This window comes from Colletotrichum chrysophilum, assembly GCF_026319265.1.
Source record: "Colletotrichum chrysophilum strain AFK26 chromosome Unknown scaffold_41, whole genome shotgun sequence".
In the NCBI taxonomy this organism is placed as follows: Eukaryota; Fungi; Ascomycota; class Sordariomycetes; order Glomerellales; family Glomerellaceae; genus Colletotrichum; species Colletotrichum chrysophilum.
In genome coordinates this window covers 282,678-303,126 of record NW_026517328.1, presented here as the reverse complement: position 1 = coordinate 303,126, position 20,449 = coordinate 282,678, and the positions used below count along the sequence as shown (strand labels likewise).

At 53.3% G+C, this 20,449-nt stretch overlaps 6 protein-coding genes across 6 annotated transcripts; 3 read left to right on the top strand and 3 right to left on the bottom strand.

Moving 5' to 3' along the window:
- Positions 1-1,518: 1,518 nt before the first annotated feature.
- Positions 1,519-3,396, top strand: COL26b_005903 (uncharacterized protein; the record flags this gene model as incomplete). The annotated part of the gene is made up of 1 exon (XM_053178738.1): positions 1,519-3,396. The coding sequence occupies one exon, from the start codon at positions 1,519-1,521 to the stop codon at positions 3,394-3,396; it is 1,878 nt and encodes a 625-aa protein (XP_053037381.1).
- Positions 3,397-4,026: 630 nt separating this feature from the next.
- Positions 4,027-4,867, top strand: COL26b_005902 (uncharacterized protein; the record flags this gene model as incomplete). Its single annotated transcript, XM_053178737.1, has 4 exons — positions 4,027-4,122; positions 4,205-4,270; positions 4,329-4,673; positions 4,733-4,867. The coding sequence occupies 4 exons, from the start codon at positions 4,027-4,029 to the stop codon at positions 4,865-4,867; spliced, it is 642 nt and encodes a 213-aa protein (XP_053037380.1).
- A 132-nt stretch (positions 4,868-4,999) lies between these two features.
- COL26b_005901 (uncharacterized protein) lies at positions 5,000-5,605 on the bottom strand (the record flags this gene model as incomplete). The annotated part of the gene is made up of 1 exon (XM_053178736.1): positions 5,000-5,605. One exon carries the CDS (start codon positions 5,603-5,605, stop codon positions 5,000-5,002), a length of 606 nt encoding a protein of 201 aa, XP_053037379.1.
- A 798-nt stretch (positions 5,606-6,403) lies between these two features.
- COL26b_005900 (uncharacterized protein) lies at positions 6,404-7,670 on the bottom strand (the record flags this gene model as incomplete). Its single annotated transcript, XM_053178735.1, has 3 exons — positions 6,404-7,317; positions 7,368-7,402; positions 7,639-7,670. The coding sequence occupies 3 exons, from the start codon at positions 7,668-7,670 to the stop codon at positions 6,404-6,406; spliced, it is 981 nt and encodes a 326-aa protein (XP_053037378.1).
- Positions 7,671-8,283: 613 nt separating this feature from the next.
- On the bottom strand, positions 8,284-8,864 carry COL26b_005899 (uncharacterized protein; the record flags this gene model as incomplete). The annotated part of the gene is made up of 2 exons (XM_053178734.1): positions 8,284-8,695; positions 8,761-8,864. 2 exons carry the CDS (start codon positions 8,862-8,864, stop codon positions 8,284-8,286), a joined length of 516 nt encoding a protein of 171 aa, XP_053037377.1.
- Positions 8,865-17,192: 8,328 nt separating this feature from the next.
- On the top strand, positions 17,193-19,895 carry COL26b_005898 (uncharacterized protein; the record flags this gene model as incomplete). Its single annotated transcript, XM_053178733.1, has 1 exon — positions 17,193-19,895. The coding sequence occupies one exon, from the start codon at positions 17,193-17,195 to the stop codon at positions 19,893-19,895; it is 2,703 nt and encodes a 900-aa protein (XP_053037376.1).
- Positions 19,896-20,449: the final 554 nt, after the last annotated feature.

Here is a 20,449-nt window from a genome sequence, read left to right as displayed (position 1 = left end):
CTCTGTGACCCAGCATTGTTAACCGCATACTTATTTGGCACGAGCCCCTGTAAAGCTGGTTGCAGAGGCTCTTGCTATGGACTTCAAGGTGAAAGCATGGGGTTTAGTGTGATTCATCACGGAACTACGTTGGAGAGACCGAAGGTAGCAGTGAGACGTCATGATACCCTGCACACTGGAGGTTTTGTTTCAACGGCAGCCATCGAGCTCCTGAGAAACTATTTTCACCATCTTGGCATCTTGGCCGCTTCGCATCGATGCAACTTCGCTATCGATGATAATCTTTAGCATTTTCGCTTCGCACTGAGTAGTTGCACCATGGTGGCGACATGGGAACCTGCGTCTGAAGAGTGCATTAATGGCACTGCCGAGTTCCGGTTTCCCGATCGGTGAGACTGCACACCGCTCAATGACTAGCCGCACTGAACGCGCTCATCTGGCGTTCTCGAAAATGGCTGTTGTAACGAAGTGCACTGTTGAAGAAACGTTACAGTAATTGGGCATCTTGAATGCACCAATCTCCTATTCAGACCTGCATATCACGATGGCGACAAGCAGCGAACATTTGGTGTTCTCAATTGATTTGAAAAGCCTCTTCACCGCCTGTGTCATGTGTCACTGTCCAATCTTAGTTTCAGGCCTCGAACTGAAATTTTATCTTCAGCGCTATTGGCCAGGGTCCCTTGCAGTTTCATATTAAGTGAGCCAAACCGCCCCAAAGTTGGGCAGCGAGAGACAAACACCAATGAAAGCAACTTTGCGATGCACGAAGCCAGCCGTTTGGCCATTCACGCTCTTTGTGTCTTGCTGCATCTCGAGGCCACGTTCGTTCCGTCGGTCTGGGCGCGTCTTTCAACCGGCAACCAACACGAAAACAACAGCCCGCAACGTGACAGAGCGAAAGAGGCAACCCGAGGAGATGATCGACGCAGGCCGAACGTGCCGCTTACCGCAATAGTCTGTCTCCACTAACTGTCTCAGTCGCCCATTATCCGCACAAGGGAAGAGAAAAAAGCTCAGACGCTCGTGTCTCAAAACAGCTCGTACCCCCTGAGACCAACACAACAAAAGCCAAGGAAGGGGGGCGAGGGGCGGGCGGTCATCTTTCGTCCATTTGCAGCGCACCCGCTGGAAGCAAATGGTATTATTACTGGACGCCCCTCTGATCCTTCCGATCACCGTGCTAATTTCCACGTCGGCGGCGTCCTGCCTTCCAAGAAAGTCTAAATTCGACCACGTCGCCGCAAATCTCGTGGCGCTTTCTCTTCACCACCCCTGAACACACACCCAAGACCATCGACCGTCGACCGCCGAAGAGCCTTGTCAGCAACAGAAGAACGGCAGACGGCCAATTCTGACAACCAGCTAAGAGGATAATTCACACATGAAAGCGACACTGTGAGACTGGGAAGCTTCATTGCACGGCGGATTGAATTGTGAAAGGGCTTGGCGTGGAGAGAGAGAGAGAGAGAGCGAGTGAGTGAGAGTGAGAGTGAGAAAGAGACCGGAGGACCGAAGATGGGCGCCCCCGGTGATGCAGGCCGACGAGGCTCTCACGACGATGTGCCCTTCACCGACGACCCAGAGCCCGACGCGCCGACGAGACGCGGGAGCTTGGACGAGGAGGCCCAGCTACTCGACGCCGAGGAATTCGAGCTCGAGCCGAGGAACAGCGGCTCCAGCGCGTCGTCCATCATGCAGCAAAAGTTCCCCGCGACAAAGAAGCGACACTGCTTCTACGGCCCTCAGCCGCCGCGGGTGCGCACCATCAAGCCGATCCTGCCGTGGGTCCAGGAGATCCCCCCGCGGCTGCTCGACCGCATCGCCCCGACGCCGCGCCGAAAGGCCGGCATCGTCGCCGTGTTCCTCGCTCTATGGGTTGTCGCCTTCTCGATCCCACTCAGCTCATCCCGCGCGATCAAGGACAGCTTCGGCCAGGACGTGATGAACCTCGACTGCTCGGACGCGTTGTGGGAGTTCAAGAACGACTGCGGGCTTGACGGCGCTGACTGCCGGCCGTTCACGAACTCATCCTTCTCATTCAAGTGCCCGGCCAACTGCATGGCTCACAAGCTTTTGAACCCGCATAACGTCGGGCCTCAAGAGATTGTGTACAAGCATTTGGTTGTCGGCGATGGGGTCTACCGCGGCGACTCGATGATTTGCGCGGCGGCTATCCACGCGGGGATTGTCACTGACTTGAGCGGAGGGTGCGGGCGCATTCACCGGATTGGACAGTATGAGAGGTTCAACAGCTCCACGAAGAATGGCGTTGAGTCGATCTCATTCGATTCGTACTTCCCGCTCTCATTCAACTTGACGGCAGACCCGAGTCTTCAGTGCGGCAAGAGAGATCCGCGACAGATCCTCCTCCCGACATCACTATTTTTCACCACAATCTTTTCCATCTTCACAACATCGCCCGAATGGCAATTCTTCGTCAGTTTCTTCGGCATCTTCGCCCACGTCAGCTTCGGCTCCGACCCCCCGACGACTTCCCGGCACGTCGCCACCGTCCTCCCGGACCGGATCTCAATGTTCACCGGCCGGCTTCTCCCGGCGGCCTTCTGCGCCGTCGTCATGTACTGGATCGCTGTAAGACGAACCCTCACCGGCCTCAAGGCCCAGTGTGAGAAGACCGTCCTCTGGCTGGGAGGTTTCTGGTTCGGCGCCTTGTCGAACTACACCTTCGCATGGATGCCGATCCAGCGCCTCACCGCCCACGACATCGAGTCGCAGCCCGGAGCCAAGCCCGCCTTGGCCCTCATCCTCACCATCCTCGCCTTCGTCATGGCGAAACAAGTTTACTTCTTCTGGCTGGAGGGCAGGCTTCCCAAGTTCCTCGCCCTCTACGCCCTGTTCCTTCTCGGCATCATCATTGGCCTTTCGATACCCGGCGTCGACCTTCGCATTCACCACTACATCATGACTTTCCTTCTCATCCCCGGCACAAGCATGCAGACGCGGTCATCGCTATTCTATCAAGGCATGGTCCTCGGGCTCTTCGTCAACGGCATCGCCCGCTGGGGCTTCGACTCCATCCTCCAGACGCCCGACGCGCTCCGCGAGGACGGCCCGTTCAACTCGCTGCTCCCCGAGATCGCCAAGCCCATTCTCTCGACGGGGTCTTTCGAGCCCAGCATTACCTTCAGCTGGCTCCTCCCGCCGAACGGCACCCGCTTCGACGGCATCAGCGCTCTGGTCAACGACGTGGAGCGGTATCGGTATTACTTCGCCGACGGGGACAGCGACAACCAGTTCATCTGGATGAGGAAGCCGAAGCTGGCGCTGCCAGAGTATTTTAGATTTGCATACATGAAAGATGGCGTAACGTTAGACTACACGCCGGCGGGGACGTGGCTTGCGAACGGCACGTTTTTGATGCCGCCGCAGTAGACACCCGCTGGACCAGCACGCATTTTAGAAGGCATTATTTTAGATTGGGTTGGGTCTCGTTCATGTTCGGAGTAGGAGCGATAGCGACATTTTGTTTTTTCATGCACGTAATACCATCATATCAATCAGATCAAATGCTGGGATAGCCATGGCTTTGCAATTTCGATGAGCTTATCTTGTGTGCTGCGTTAGAAAGACATAGGTGGCTGAGTTGTCATGTCTACTGAAGATGCCTTGTACGCCTTGAGCGCGCCCTGAGACGACATGCTAATGTCACTGTTCGGCACGCTGATTGGGGCCGAGGCCGATACGACGGGAGAGTCAGGGTGTGAGCTGAGCCGACACAGCATGTTAGTAACTCTGTTGAGTCACCGGCTAAACACTAACAGATAGTAAGTCTGTCGTGGTGGGTCAAGCCGAGATGTGGGATTGAGTCACTGCATCATTGACTATCTGTACAAAAGCCCCTCGGAACTCATCAGGAGTACTCATCGTCTAGGATGCAAAAGCTTCCCATCATCTCCAGTTTTAGTTGTTGAATTTTCATCACGGAAAAACACCATCGAAATGTCGAAATCAAAGGTTCAGTTAGTCCCTTTCGCTCCAGACTCACCTGCGCACGCGACTCGGATGGTGGATCAACGAACGGAGTGCGGTTGGCATTTTGACAAAGTTCCCGAATGGCAAGAGGACCAACGATCTGGCCAGAAGTGCATCTACTGGATCGTAAGTTTTGACGCCCATAAGAGCGGCAAAATTTGAACCATATGGCAGCTCTCAGGAAGCAAGCCGGCTGACATTCCCGCAGGCATTTGCCCCGGATGACCCTGACGCTGAGGTTAAGCTCTCAAAACACACAACTCGTTTCCCGAAGGTTCGCCCCCGACCTTTAATCTATTGTTCTTGACCACAATATTCACAGAATATGACAGGAGAAAGAGCCTCTGAAAGATACTGCAACTTCCCTCCGCGCAACTCCCCGCAGTCCCGCCGGCATCACTTTTCACCCCGTGGGGCACATCTCACTAGACGTTGACAACCCCGCCGCAAAGCGACTTCAACTCCCCATTCCCTCAGAAAACTTGTATTGGATCAAGAGCCTCTACGTCTCGTATGCGCTGCAGAGTGCGGGCATCGGCCGAGCCGCGATGGATGAGGTTGAGGGCATGGCTACCAGCGAGCCGCTTTGCGCCAAAGTCCTGATGCTGGACACCGTAGCAAAGGAGGACCAGCATAGAGAGGATCTGTTCCAACATGTGGATGGGCGGCCTCCCGCTGTGAGTAATCTCCAAACATGAGATCCAATGTTGCTTAAATGCTAACAAGGTGTGTGAAGATGTCCACCGAGCTGTGGTATGCGAGACGAGGTTACAAAGTCATCTGGAGGGAGTTGAACTTTTACCCTGACTTTGACAAGGACGGAAACCCCTTGGGCAGACACACCGTCTTCATGCGCAGAGACCTTCTATAGACTAATAGAAATCTAGAAATTTGCTAGATCTCAAGGACCTTCACAGTGTTCTTTACAAAAGGATTTTCTCATGCGCATCATGTTCTTCTAATCATCATGTCATACGCCCCTAAGCTACATGCTAAAATGTCATTACGCCTCCGGCTCAACCCAATGGCCGTTTCCCTTCCATATCATAGTCATAACAGCAAGCTCATTCTTCCCGGTGTTCTCATTCATCAAGTCCATCTTCATCAACTTTTGGTAGAACGGCACCGACTTGTCCCAGCTACCCGTGAGCAGCATGCTCCTGCGCAGGTGCGGCATCGACTCAATCACCTCTTGCAAGCACTGCACCAACCAAGTGCCCAGGCCCTTTCCCTGCGTCGAAGGATGAACCCAAACATCCGTTACGAATGCGATGGTGGTGTAGTCGGTGATGATGCGGCCGAAGCCGAGCAGTGTTGGTGCGTTTTCGGCCTTTGGGGTTGAGACCTCGTCTGAGCTGGCGGCTTGTGCTCTGAGAAGCGTCTTGGCTTCTTTGACGGGATGGCTTTTGATATCATAGAGAGCGAAACAGAGCGAGTTCTGGAGAGTCTCTCTCATGACTGGTGCGGGAAGCGGCTTCCCCCAGTAGAACTCCTCAGAAGCGAAAGCTGCATTAAGCTCGGGGATAGGAACGAGGCTGGTGTCGGTGGAGATGAGGTAGGAGTCCCGCGTCCATCTCCGACTGCGTAGTTGGGATGCAGTGGATTCCATCTTTGCTTTAGTGTGATTGCGGCGTATGGAAGAGTGCTGACGCAGAGTGTGTAGGCTTTTCTCCTCAAAACTCAATTGCCAAACATAATCGAGAAACTTGAGAGTCCGATTGTCTCATACGGCTTTAATAGGTTTTCTTTTACAAGGTGACTCAGCGTAGGTAACCATGGTATCTCTGACTCAACCACGCGAAACCGAGCGAATACTCGCATCACACAGATGTGCCATGCTTGGCGGGTCGTGGTGTTTTGAGCCGGAGCTAAAAGCTGTCTCTGATTGGCACAACCGAGGCGCCATTTGGTTTACGACAGACCTAAGCTTAGCGGGCGTATCGGGCGTAAATGACGGCCCCGTGCCCTTATGTAATGAAGTTGGCCTACATAATTGCGTGCTTCACCCCTCCACAGGTGACAGGAAGATCTAGCTGGAGATGCAAGAGAGATTGCGGAAGACGAAACATGGATTGAATGCACCTTGAAAGCAACCTCAACCAATATGCACAGATCATATTAAACGGCGACCCGATGCTTCACACTGCCGATCTGGATATGACTGCCACTGACTCTCCCATTCAACGACAAATCATGCCAAAAACAAACAGAAACATTTCATTTCCGTTTATTCACTTCTCCGCTACATCCATCGACACTCTATGATATCAATCGTACAAGCTGACTATAGGTTCCACTAGAAGCTGAAGCACTCGAATTCACCCACCGAAACCCCCAAACCGCCCATTAGCAATGGCGGATGGAGCTTCCTCTCATAACAGCGACAATTTCGTGCGCACGCAGCCGCTTACTTTGGGATGTACCACGATGGCCTCTCTGTCGACGCTTTGAACTCATACACAAGGCAACCTGCCTGAATTCGCCCGCCTGCTCCCTCGTTGTTGCACTTTTTGTAACTGTCCAGGAGAAGACTCGCGCAGTTGGCCGCATTCAGGTCCCCAAGAGGCTTCCACAAGAGGATGTTTTCCCCCGTTGTCTCCAAAGAGCATCCGTCAGCCCAATAAACGTTCAGCTGGTACGGTGCTTTGTTGGTAATTGTGTCAAAGTGAATAAAGGTGCTCGAGTCGCCCTTGGTAATGTTCCACAATGCCGAGCCGGTGCATACGTGTCCAACATACTGCTCCTGGAAAGACGGATTTATGTCCTCGTGGTCACCGAACTCGTCGGTTCCAAAGCACTTAGGCTCACTAAGGGTCTTTGGAACCGGCTTGGTGATTTGGTAACTGAACTTTCCACACCCCGCGTCATACTCGGCATAATTGGCCATGGTGTTTCCTTGACCTCCCTTCTGGCCGCACTTGGAGTTGGCAAAGGCAGTGAAGGCGTCCTTGCAGGTAACTTTGCACTGCGCGCCAGCTTGCGCACCAGTCTCAGGCTTGTAGTTGAGCTCGAAGTTGTATTTCAGCCAGGTGTCTTGACTCGCAGGTGGGGTGCGTCTTCCCAGCTGCGGCTTGGGGATCTTCGAAGTCCCCTTGGAGTCCACAACCATGCGCAGACCTGACTTGGCGTCCCATTTCTGGCAGAACTCCTTGTAAATGATGCCATCAGAGCCAGAGAAGACGTTGTAAGGGATTGGGCTGGCGTCGTTCTTGCAAGTTGGGCCGCTGGATGCCGTGTCTGGGTTGAAGATCTCGAAGCTGGCCACTCCACAGTCCAAGGCCAAGGTACCGTTGTGGGCCATTGTATGGGAATCATAGGAGCCTAGGCTATTGTCAGAGTCCAGATCACTGAAAAAGATGAATTTTACTCACACGCGGTGTTGGTTGTAAAACCTTCAAAGATCTGCCTGCATTGGTTCGAACACTCTTGTTTGCCGGTTTTCTTCCAATCCAGGGTGAAGCTGTATCGGTTGTATGCATCGCTGTAAGCATCTGCTGGAGTGTAATAATCTGATGCGTCTTTATCAAGTCTGAAATTGTCAGTGCAGAATCTATCGGCAAGACTGGATATAATACACAAGTTAGTTCAAGAAGGAGCCAAACCTGCTGTACTATTTCTTTGGGAAACGGCAGGAGCACTTACGTCTTGAAGACCTTGGGACTCATGTTCTCCATCTTTTTGGAACATTCACCGTGTCTAGGAAGTTTTGGAAACTCCTTTGGCAAAGTCCTGAATAGTTCGGCAATTTCAGCCATAGCTGCCCGTTCCTCCTCGGAAGCTCCTGCGCCCTTGAAAATCATGGGCGCAAAACACTCGCACCCTTCATGTTCACCCTGTGCCTCAGAGATCAGTTTGCAAAGACTGGCTGTTTCTTGAATAGGTTTTCTTACCGATTCGCACACCAACTCCTTACCAGACACCTTCGAATCGCAATCCAACTTTTCGTCATCATAATTGCACAATAACTAAGTCTGATTGTTAGAAAAGCAGACTTTTTCATAAGGTGCTATAGGTAATAAGCTCACTGGGGTTTTTGTTGGGTCGGGGCATGATCTTGTGGTCGTCGATGATCTCGTCGAGACCGTGGCAGTCTTCGTTGGTCGTTTGGTCTGTTTGACAGCTTTGAGGGAGGCTGAGGGAACATGAATCCCAGTGATCAACGGCTTTGTACTGCCAGAGTTCTTCGTTGCGCCGTAAACATGAAAAGCATACGCAAGAAAGCCAACACCGAGGGCTCCGATAGCTGCAGGGGCACCAGCCTCGACTGCAGTGACCTCGCCTTCGACATTATGCTAAAGCCACATCGGGAACTGCCTCAGCCTCACCCTCAGCATTAGTCAGATCAATTGCCTTTTCCACTTCAATCTTGATAGGATGCTTGGGCGCTCCTTCAAATATTGCTTCTTCAAGGTCTTCGACGACTTGAACCGACTTGTCGAATTGCGTCTCGAAATGGTCAACGAAGGCCCTAGCACCGCAGTATGCCCGGCGCTTGAGGCCACAAGCCGGCACATTCTGTGCGGCATCCTCGAGAAAGGCCTCCAGGGCCGGGTCAATGATGCTGATGTCGATGTCGCCGGCAGCATTGGTAGTCGCGGAGAAAAAAGCTTCTCGTGTTGTGGTGGCCGGTCGAGAGCTCGGTCCTCGTGTGATCGTTCTGATGGTACCGCGCGCAAGATCTGGAGTTACAGTACCTTGGCTGGTGTGAATATTGCGGTCAATTCTCCTCCACGAATAGTTGGTTGAGGCAGTGTTTTGACTTACAAGACTGAAGCTGGAGGAAGAATGCTGACCGGGTTGACTCCCACTTGGCCAGTTGCGGTAGGGACCACTGCGCCGACTTGGACTGCTGGTGTGACAGTGCTCATGGCAGCAACATGATGTGACAATAATACGGAAAGAAACGCAAATCGACGTTGAACGGCTTTGTGAGATTTCATGATGTACCAAGTAGGTGATGAAATGTTGGATGAACACGAGTAGCACGGAGATAGGCTAAACCTCGACAATGATGAACAAGTAGCGAATACAAGTTTGATTCTCTTCTTGGTCGAGAAACAATGACAGTCTCACAGACAGTGCGACCGGACATTATATAGTACGAGGGTCTTCGAGAATCTTGACCGAATTCGTTGGCAATGTAAAGGTACATGTAGAGAAAAGCACTCACTCGGAGCGTCGGGGCTGTCAACTTACGAAATGCCCCCCTGCATGACCACTTGTTGCGTCGTCAGGCAAGTTCCATACATTGAAGCATCTTCGTTCGCGCCCAGCCCCCAAAGCTGCGACCAAGGGTTGGAACTGTGATAAGTGCGTTGGATGTTGGACAGCATTGAGTCAGGAAAGGTGTGGGTTGCAGATACATCATCATGACACGAGAAAGATACACGATTAGTCCTATTTCTGTCTTTCATTCTCATCTAAACAACAGTCAAGATCGATACATGTGGTATTGTTCCTGTTGGGTGAACCTGGAGAAGGGGCACCAGCCCCCAGGGCTGATGTGTGTTGGGGCGATATGTATGTTTATGCGCTGCTGGGCTGAGCCACAAAGCTGGCTGTTGGATGAATCTTCGACTGTTGGTCCACGCTCATGCGACTTTCTGCCCTGAAATAACGAACAACGAAGCATTCCGGCACGCCCAGAGGCGGCCGCATAGGCCCCCAGATTGGAGAAATCCCTCACCACCTGATCTCCGCTGCTCCACCTGGGTGTGCACTTAGGGGGCCAGTTGGTTTACTTCCAGTCCTTCGTGCGGACGGCCTGAGAGACCAACGTCAGGTCATTTCGTTCCAGGTTGTTTATTTCCTCCACCACTTCTTCCCCCCTGTGAAAGTCACAACTAATTCCGCCGGTCGATCCCAACCAGCCCCCATATGCATTTTCTCATTCGGAAGAAGGGGATGGGGGCTGATGAATCCTTGAAATAGACTTCAGAGCTACTCTCGAACCAACTGCATTTGGCTGGAGAAACCAAGTTCGATGCACACAGCCCACCAACGCCGTCACCGCCGTATATTTCTTCAAGGCTTTCCTCCAACCAACCAACATTCAACGACAGTGTCCATATTAAGGGACAGAATGAGGCCTTTCGGTTGTAATCAATGTAACGTAGTTCCAACAGAGCTCAATGGAGGTCCGGCGGTAGCCCCCGTGGTGTGATCAAGTACCGGATGCGAATGCTGGCTCCAAAGACCTTCAGACGGGCCTTTGAGATGTCGAACTCAATTGCATTGGATCATTGGGGTCGGCGGGAGGTGGAAATTGAGTCCTCTGAGAGGCCCATGTCTTAGGAAAGGACTGAGAACATGCAAGACCCCCTTTTGTGTAGACGACGATGTATAAGAGACTCAGAAGCACCACCCACGGGTATTCACCCAACTGTCGACACAGCCATCCACATCGATCACTTGAACACGCTTCAGCATCCAACTTATTTTCGCTTTCTTGCCACAAGATCAACATGATTCCCGCTCAGATATTTGTAATGACATTGATCACACTTGGTCTGGCTCAAACCACACCGAAATGGACCATCCACAAGGGCTGCGGTGAGAAATTCCCCCCAATGTCTTTCTTCTGGCGATGCACTTGTACAAGGCGAGGTCTGACCAAACTTTTGGGCTACAGATATGTTCAAGGGTCAGAACATACGGGAAAACCTAAAGCAATCGGTTGTTGAGGGTCTTGAGCTGGCTGAAACAGCAGCCAGCGTTATGCGAAACCACGCCGACGACCCCTGGGTTCAGAAGATGAGCAGGTTGGTGCTGGGAGATAGAGACACCTTTCAAACTCGTTTTGAATTCGTAAGAGGTACTGCAACACACATAAGCATCATACTTTTGGTCCGGAACAAGCTTATTGATGCATCTGTGAATAGGCATTTTCGAACGTGTCGCTGCTTTCGAACGCGAACCTAGTCCTCTCCAGCCTCTATCACCTGAATGGGCATCTCGAGCCGGAAAAAGCAACAAGGATTGGGTAAGCTTATGAATTTTAATACATGTTTCTGCCTCGAATCATTAGTGACGGAAAATTCGAGTATGGAGCATGTCTGTACTAATATGGTGGGCTTCTTGCTGACACGGACATCTCTGCTACTTCATAGGAGATTTACTGCGACAGGGACAGGTTCTACAATACAGAGGGAAAATATCGAAGTCATGCCTGGACAACGAGCAAGGCCATTTCCCCGAAGAAATGGCCTGGAATGGAAATATGTTACTCAACTATCGACCAGGATTAGGGCATCAAGCTGCGAAAATGATCACCATGGACTCAGACAGATTGAACACTCCTGAATGGTTCAAAGCTCAGGAGACTGATGCTGACGCCCGAGCAAAGGATTATGTCCGGGAAAGCGACGACGCTTGCTCAACAGATATTTGCACATGGTTCATCGACGACGCGGTTACAGAAGGCTGGCCTCGCATCAACGATGCACGTCTTGCCACGGTCAAGTCAGTCCAATATAGAGCCAGGTCTACCAGATCACTGCCGGTGGATGGTCTGAAAACAATAGGCTCTACGTTTCTCCACGAGGTCAGAAACTTCCTCGGCTCATATTGACAAATTGATCTAACTCTTCTCGCAGGTGACTCACACATCGCAGGGGGGAAAGCTGGATGATGTTTCTGTCTCTGGGCGATTGGCGGAATCGATCCCCAGCTGCTACGAGTGGGAATGCGTTTTGAAGCTGGGTGCGGAACCATCCATTCGAGCTGAGTTCAACGCAGGTGTGTTCACGTTTTCATAATATGCTGCCGACGTTTCCTTTGCCCCCGGTCACACGCATTATATACCCCTATTCGATGTTTATTGCGATTCTAGCTAACTGGTATCCATAGATTCAATTTCTATGTTGGCAATTGCGCTCAAGGTTTGGACGATGCATCATTACGTGGATGAAAAGGGTATCATTCACGAGATCCCGCAAGTCTGATGATGTCTCTGTGCATCTCATCTAGCTTACTATCAATGCGTATCGTTCAAATTTGTCCCCTTCAGGCTGGCTTCCTTGTTCAGGATGCTGTACACGTTTGCTGCAGATATCAAGTACTGTTGGCTTCACAGAGACGACAATCAACAGGGACCTACAGAAGCATAGTTATGGCATGTAGCAGATAAAAGATCCAATTGGGATCTTGCGACGACACGCGTCCCCAATTAGTACGACTCGTCAGGTCATTAGCGCACTCATGGCCAGGCGCATACGCTTATTGTCTTTTCTGGGGCTGAAAAGTCATGAGAGTTATGCATCTACAGAGTATCGTTATACGGAATAAAAAGTCTCAAAAACTGGGAACTGAGGATGATACTGTATCCAATGATGTTTTGGACCGTTCTGTGGTGGTTTAGTTGAAGCACTATGACGGCAACATTACCGGGCTCAGAATGGAGGAATGGGCGTAGTGTGTAATTATTTCCATGTTGCTAGCAAAATTCTGAACCTGATTTACCCACTGAATAAAGCCTGTTAGTTCGACTGCATGATGCGTGCATCTCGTGCGTGCATCTCGCGTTGGAGCCTTGATTCACTTCGAACGGTTTTGTTTTGGGGGTATTCTGCCAAGAAAGCCTGTATGACTGAAGAATGGACGATGGGGCCCAACACACGTACGACCTAGACGGCAGCAGGCTACTTTGCGGCCAATCAAACACACCAGCAGCGGCGATATTCCGCTGTTGGTCCATTGCCCATGGATGTTTCCCCTTGGCCTACCAACAGCGATCTCCTATTAATACCTGATCCCCACGACTAAAACAGCCTGACCATCCTACTTCCCAACCCACCTTTGCAGCAATCACAGCGCCGCTTCAACAACACAAAACTTCAGAAACTTACACTGTTTGACACAATCATCCGAAAATGACCCAGGCTCATGGATCACTTTTGTTCGCAGCTCCTTTGGAGATCCGGCATCGAATTTATCAACAGCTCTTGGGCGCGGAAACGCATGTATTCCTTGACAAGGGACACCTTCAAATGGTTCCATGCCAGGGCACAGACGATGTGTCACATAGGATGCCAAAATGGGATAAGATGTGCAAGTTCGACGACCCAGTCTGGATTCGTCGAGTTGAATCGAGCTGGGGATGCCACTGGAAATGCGAAGAAATTTACCTGAATGGTGCTGAAGGGGACGATCGAATCTCACACATGCCTTTGCTTTCGCTCTTGCTTACTTCGAAAACAATGTAAGTCATCGAAAACATAACAGCCTTCGGTTGTGGAAAAGGCTCACATTCGAATGTGTCTCACAGGTACATTGACGTCGTCCAATTTCCTCGCATCCGACTCAGTACGTTCATTTTACGGACTTGGAGACAATCGACTGCTTTCTGTCTGCAAGTGCCTCCTCGGTTGCTCGAAGCACCAGTGACAGGGGCAGATGGTCAATTTTTAGATCGGTACATAACATTGGCCTCACATTGCGTGCGTCCTTGCGTCTCTTGGGCACACTATATGTGCCTTACCTTTCGAAGCCGCATATGGAACGTGAGCGGGGCACGCCACCGAGGCAATTTGCTACGCCAGAAGGAAGCGGCTGTTTGAGGCAGTACGAGCACTGGAAGCGGCTTTGGTCGTCATTGCTGGAGCTCCCGCATCTACAGCGGTTCTCGTTCTGGCTCGACCACAACGAGTACTATGGTTGGGATCTCGTAAATGAAAGGGAGATCTTGCAGGACCTGTCCGATGTCATGTCTGGCTTGACCAAACACGGAGTGGAGGTATGTGTAAACCTCCCGCGGCTTCCCCTTGACAAAAGGTCTAGTTATAGGGAGGAAGAATATTTCGTTGGAGAAGAGCCCGAGTTCTGTCTCCAAAGGCGAACGCGTCTGCCGTGGATGTACGCAGATAAGAACGTGATGCATGAGGGAGAACCCGGGGTTAAGTGGGCGGTCAACAACGAGAATAGAGAAATTCCTCCTGAGTACCCGAAGGACCAAATTTCAGAACCAAATTTTGACTGGATGATGTTTGATGCGATGGGATGGGACATGGACAGTAAAGAATTTGAAAGGTCTCACATGGGTAACCAAATAATACATGGGGGAAACTACATGTAGGATGGTATAATTTGATTGGTGTTACTTCGCCAATGTCAAGTAAGTCGCTTCTCAAAGCATTAGGGGGCAATTACAACCTGAACAGGGCCTAGGGACCAGATGGTTCGTGGGAGCGTAGCCTGTCCATCCCTGCTTTAGGGCTTTGAGAACATCCGGGAAAATATACAAGCCCCAAATTTGCGATCGTTTAGACTGTCAGTTGTTGATAATGCAGGCTTACCGTCATCGCCTGGGATAGAAGCACAATTCAGCATAGTGAAAGGTAGATTATTCGCTGCAGGTTACTTACGACAGCACTTTGAGTCGGTCGACATCTTTGAGAACGGGGAAAATTCAAAACTCTGGGAAAATTCATGGATGAACCGTTCTCTGTAAATGCCAGTGCGTTTATGCCGATATGCTAATATGCACGCACAATCGATAATCTCAAGGGCCATGCGCCTCGCTGAACCGCTTGGACAGGCGCTATCCCTATAGCTGGTGGGTTCCTCTAAAATTGGGCTTTTTATAAAGACCCCTAGCTGCAATTATCTCGTTGGTTCATGGCCGTTATTTTGGCGGTCAAGAAACCGGTTGTGCTACGCCACCCTCCTGCATGATGCGGCATCTCGGCGTTGGTCTCATAAGGAATATGAATATGTAGGTTCCCACTTTGTGCACTTCCCCTCCTTCCAACATCAATACTCTCTCTGTGCCCTCCCCTCTCCCCGTCTTGATTATTTCCAGGCATCTCAGATGACACGAAGCTAACCGCGTCCTTCATATATCAACTAAGTAAATTCTACTTGTGTCGACTTACTCCTTACTCTGCAGACGCTCGCCAAAATCCCTTTTCCGGTCAATATGCAGCAGCCTCCTCCTACTAGCGAAGCACCGAAATCGCCTCTGTTCGATTTGCCGCTAGAGGTTCGACATCATATTTATCGAACGCTATGGGGAACAGCAACGCATCTGTTTTTACTTGACGGCGATTTACAGATCATGGAATGCCAAGGCGCAGATGATTCATCTCGATACCCCGCAGATGAACCGGAGTATGAGAATCCTAAATGGATTCGGCGGGTAGATTCAACTTGGGGGTGTCACTGGAGGTGCGAGGAGAGATACCTCGATGGCGCCGAGGGCCAAGCTACTGCTATTCATATGTCGCTGCTTCCTCTGCTACTCTCATCGAAGTGGCTGTACGTTTTCGAAATTGTTGCTTGATTTGTATGGTCCGCTTCGTGGACTAATCACAGAGATAGATGCTCGGATGTAATAGGCTTCATTTCCCAGCCGACACATCACGTCCACCTTACAGACCTCGACACCATTGACTTGGCTCTGTCAACAACGATTCAGCAGACAGTGTCCAAGCTTCCGGAGACACAACCGTCGCGTGAGCTCAAGCAGTGCCACCTCTTCACGTCCCTGCGCAACGTCAATCTGACATTACGACTTCCCATGGCCCTTGTCAATACTCTTTTCGTTCCCTTCTTCTCAAAGATGGAGGAGCTGAAGACGCTCCCAAGACCCGGCGGCACACCGGAAGGCAGCGGCTGCCGAAGAGAGTACGAGCAGTGGATGCGAATCTGGCCCAGCCTAGCAGCAATGAACTCACTACTACGGGTTGGTCTGTGGCTCGACCACGACACGGAATTCTGCTGGGAAGATGTCTCCGAAACACAGATACTGCAGGGTCTATCAGGTATCATGCCTATGCTGAGAAGTCGCGACGTCCAAGTCAACGTCAACTTACCTCAGTTACTTTCCAAACCGCGTGGCATAGAGGATGATTATTTTGTCCACGTAAGTCCTGAGTTCCAGCTTCAAAGACGAACACGGCTCCCTTGGATCGTAAGGGATTGCCCGCCGAGGGAGGTTATGTGGATGCACAATGAGGAAAACGGACGGCCGCCCCCTCATGTCCCCAATGGTCGATTTATGTATGCTCAGAACGATTGGTACATATTTTATGTACTCGGCTACGACACTGAGTGTGACGAGTTTGTCTACCACCCACTCGTGGGCGTGGACTTCACTAGTGGCGAGTACTGTATGGCTTGATGATCTTTAGAAATTACCTGGTACTCGTGCATAGCCGTGAATAGGGGGTATCTTAGGCCCGAAGTAGAAAGTCGTAATTCCCAAGAAGCTCTAAATGCCATCTTGGTGATTCGCCCGACTACGGAATGCTGAGTCTGTCCCGTCGATAATAGATGCACGGAGCTACGCATAGGCCCTCCCCTCTGATAACTGTCATTAACGTAAGCCGTATTCATTCCGTCACAGATGAATGAAGTCGAAGTAAAGCAGTCAGTCATTGACGATGACGCCCCCGTGAAGGTCTTCTCCTTTCAGGGGCGACTCTGGCGGTCACTAAAGGAAAACCCGTAAACCGATTACGACCTCCACACTAGTGCTTGTCATGAGGGAGGAAACCGTGCCTGCTTTGCTGTATCACGACAGTTTTCCCAGTGGCCACATAAGTCAAGACGTCTCGAACGCTGGTCAACACCGCACCGAATGACGCGATTTTGACCACGTAAGTTATAGTGAAAGAAAGCGTTTGCAGAAGGTTTCCCCAGGCGAGCTCGCCATCGCTTTCTCACTCTGGCATCACTCGTGATGTGGGCATTCTACTGCGTACGCCCCCAGCCCCTTTCTTCCCCCGCTTCTCCAACTCTGCAAAGGCCTCTTTAAACAGACTTTGACCTACAGATCATCCAATCTCCAAGAAAAAAGCGCCCTCGGCGGGCTCACGCGGCCCAATCGCGAGATTGAGCGTGACATTCAGGCTAAATACCTGCCGGCGGCATCCCTGTACCGTAGCAGCTGCCGTGCGGAGAAACGCGGGGTGCGGAGGGCCTGGGATGCTTTTCACCCGAAATTACCCCATCAACAAGGGCATCGAAAAGCCGAGGTGCTGCTGCGTACATCACCTTTTTTTTTCTCGGGGTGATGATGCCGGATTTCTGGAAGAATCCGACGGCATTACATACCTGCGTTTACGTCAATGGAGACGAGCCGGCGGGATCCCTTCCATGGCTAAGATGTGCTTGACATATAAGACCGCGCCTTAAGGCGTTCTCTCACCAATGACGGCCACCTCCACCACCGCAACCCGGCATCAGCCTCTTGCAAGATGTCTTCCCCACGGTCACACTCCTACGGGCTGCTCCTCCTGAGCCTCCTTGTCCTGCTGCTCTCCCGCTCTGCCGCGGCGCTGAGCATCCGGCGCCAGGACAACTCCACCATCTCCGCCGGCCGCGAGCGCGTCAGCATCAACAAGGGCTGGCGCTTCTGGCGCTCCGAGTTCAACCCGGACGGCATCGCCTACGACATCCGCCCGGACCTCGAGAACCTCACCGACATCTACGTGCTGAAGGACTGGATCCTGCCTTCGGCCAACACCTTCATCAACGACGCCGCGAAGCACCACGAGCGCCCCGCCGGCGAGCCCATGCGCAATGTGTCCTACGCGTCCGCGGACTTCGACGACGGCGCGTGGGAGACGGTGGACCTCCCGCACGACTGGGCCATCAAGGGCCCGTTCTACATCGAGGAGGACCCCATCATCGGCGGCGGCATGGGCCGGCTGCCCGTCCACGGCGTGGGCTGGTACCGGCGCAGTCTCACGCTGAACCCCGAGGACGCGGGCAAGTCGGTCTACCTCGACGTCGACGGCGCCATGTCGTACGCGATGGTCTGGCTCAACGGCCACCTCGTCGGCGGCTGGCCGTACCCGTACAACTCGTTCCGCCTCGATCTGACGCCGCACCTGACGCAGGGCGACGAGAACGTCCTCGCCATCCGCCTCGACAACCCGCCCGACTCGGCGCGCTGGTACCCCGGCGGCGGCATCTACCGCAACGTCTGGCTCACCAAGGTCAGTCCCGTGGCTGTCAGCCAATGGGGCACGTATATCACCACCAAGGATGTCTCCTCGTCGTCTGCGACACTCGACCTCGTTGTTGAAGTCGAGAACACGGGCTCCGCAGACCAGGAGATCCAGGTCACTACTGACGTCTACACTCTCACCGCCGCGGGTGAAGCAGGCGACAAGGTGTCCTCCTTCGAAGCCTCCTCGCTCACCGTCCCCGCGGGCAGCAAATCCTCTGCCCCATCCTCCACCACCGTGACGAACCCGCTCCTCTGGGGCCCTCCCCCGTCCCAGCAACCGCACCGCTACCTCGCCGTCACAACCGTCACCGTCAACGGCCAAACCGCAGACACCTACACCACGCGCTTCGGCATCCGCTCCGTGACCTACTCCGCCGATGCCGGCCTCCTCGTCAACGGCGCCCACGTCCGCCTCCAAGGCGTCAACAACCACCACGACCTCGGCGCCCTCGGCGCCGCCTTCAACACCCGCGCCGCCCAGCGCCAGCTCGACATCCTCGCCGAGCTCGGCTGCAACGCCATCCGCATGTCGCACAACCCGCCGGCCCCGGAACTCCTCGAGCTCACCGACGCCATGGGCTTCGTCGTCATGGACGAGGTCTTTGATTCCTGGTACCGCAACAAGACCGCCAACGACTTCCACCTCATCTTCGCCGACTGGCACGAGGCCGACCTGCGCGCCATGATGCGCCGCGACCGCAACCACCCCTCCGTCGTCATGTGGTCCTTCGGCAACGAAGTCTCCGAACAACAGATCGGCGACCCGGGCACCGTCCCGGCCCTCGAGCTGCACGCCATGGTCAACGACGAAGACCCCACCCGCCCCTCGACGGCCAGCATGAACTTCGCCAAGCCCAACATGTCCTTCCCGACGGCGATGGACGTGCTCAGCCTCAACTACCAGGGCGAGGGCATCCGCGACACGCCCGCGTACTCGTACCTCCCGGGCGTGCGCACGCACCCGCTCTACGCGGACTTCCACGCCGCCTTCCCCGACAAGATGATCCTCTCCTCCGAGACGGCGTCGGCGCTCTCCACGCGCGGGAGCTACATCTTCCCCGTCGCGGACTCTGGGGGCGCCCCCGTCAACGACACGTCCGGCGGGAATTCGACGTCGATGCGGGTAAGCGGGTACGAGCTGTACTCGGCCAACTTCGGCGCCGCGCCGGACAAGGTGTTTGCGGCGCAGGACGCGCACCCGTTTGTGGCGGGCGAGTTCGTCTGGACGGGGTGGGACTACCTCGGCGAGCCGACGCCGTATTACACCGCGCGTTCTTCGTATTCCGGCATCATCGATCTCGCGGGATTCAGGAAGGATAGGTTCTTCTTATACCAGGCGCGCTGGCGGCCCGATTTGAAGTTTGCACATGTGCTCCCGCACTGGAACTGGCCCGACCGCGTCGGCGAGGTCACGCCGGTGCACGTCTTCACCTCCGCCAATACTGCCGAGCTCTTCGTCAACGGGGAGTCCCAGGGAAAACTCACCCGCGCGGAGGGGGAGTACCGCTTCCGCTGGGACGAGGTCCTCTACGCCCCCGGCGAGATCAAGGTGGTGACCTACAAAGACGGCGCCGAGTGGGCGACATCCGTTGTGCGCACCGTCGGAGCGGCGACGCAGCTCGCCGCGTCGGCGGACCGGACGGCCATCGCTTCCGACGGGGCCGATCTGGCGTTCGTCACGGTGGAGGTGCGGGACGCGGAGGGGGACCTGGTGCGATTTGCAGAAGACGAGATCACGTTCAGTATCAGTGGGCCGGGGCAGATTGTCGCGACGGACAATGGTGATCCTGCGGATCTGGTTGCGTTCCCGTCGTTGACGCGCAAGGCGTTTAGCGGGTTGGCGCTGGCGATTGTCAAGTTTGACGAGGGGGCGACGGGGGAGGTTGTGGTTACGGCGTCGGGGCCGGGGTTGAGCGATGGTGTTGTTACTATCAAGACGCTGTAGACAAGTTGTAGATACCTATTAATGAAGCGTTGAACAGTTCATTGTTGTGAGAGTGTTTATTGTGTGGACTTCACATGTGATGCCGCTTTGTCAGCGGTGACGATGTGTTGTCTGAATCAAGTCCGAAGACTCGCCAGAGACGGGAATAAGAGAAGACACAAGAGAGTCAGGCGATCTGATGGGCAATGCAATCAACCACAGCATCCCCGGGATTGCTTGATCTCGCCGTCCCCATCGTCGCTTGACATGAGACGAACCGCAGCGCTGAACACGAGTCAAACCTGCACTTATGCTTTCCTCCCTAAATCCCCGCTAGATAGGGAGCCCATCAACGCAGCTACAACCGGTTTGTAGGGCTGAACAGTCCATCCTCCCGATCGCAGAGTTATTTCCCTAAATGCTGTGTCTTGTTCGCAAACTTCGTGTTCTCTCGCACTAACCCCACGCCGTCGGCAGCTTGGGAGAAATGGCGCCATGTCAAACCACCTGCCTTTCACGGGAGTCCAAAGGTAAAAGAAGCAAGTGACAAAAAACTTGGAGACGGCACTGGAAAA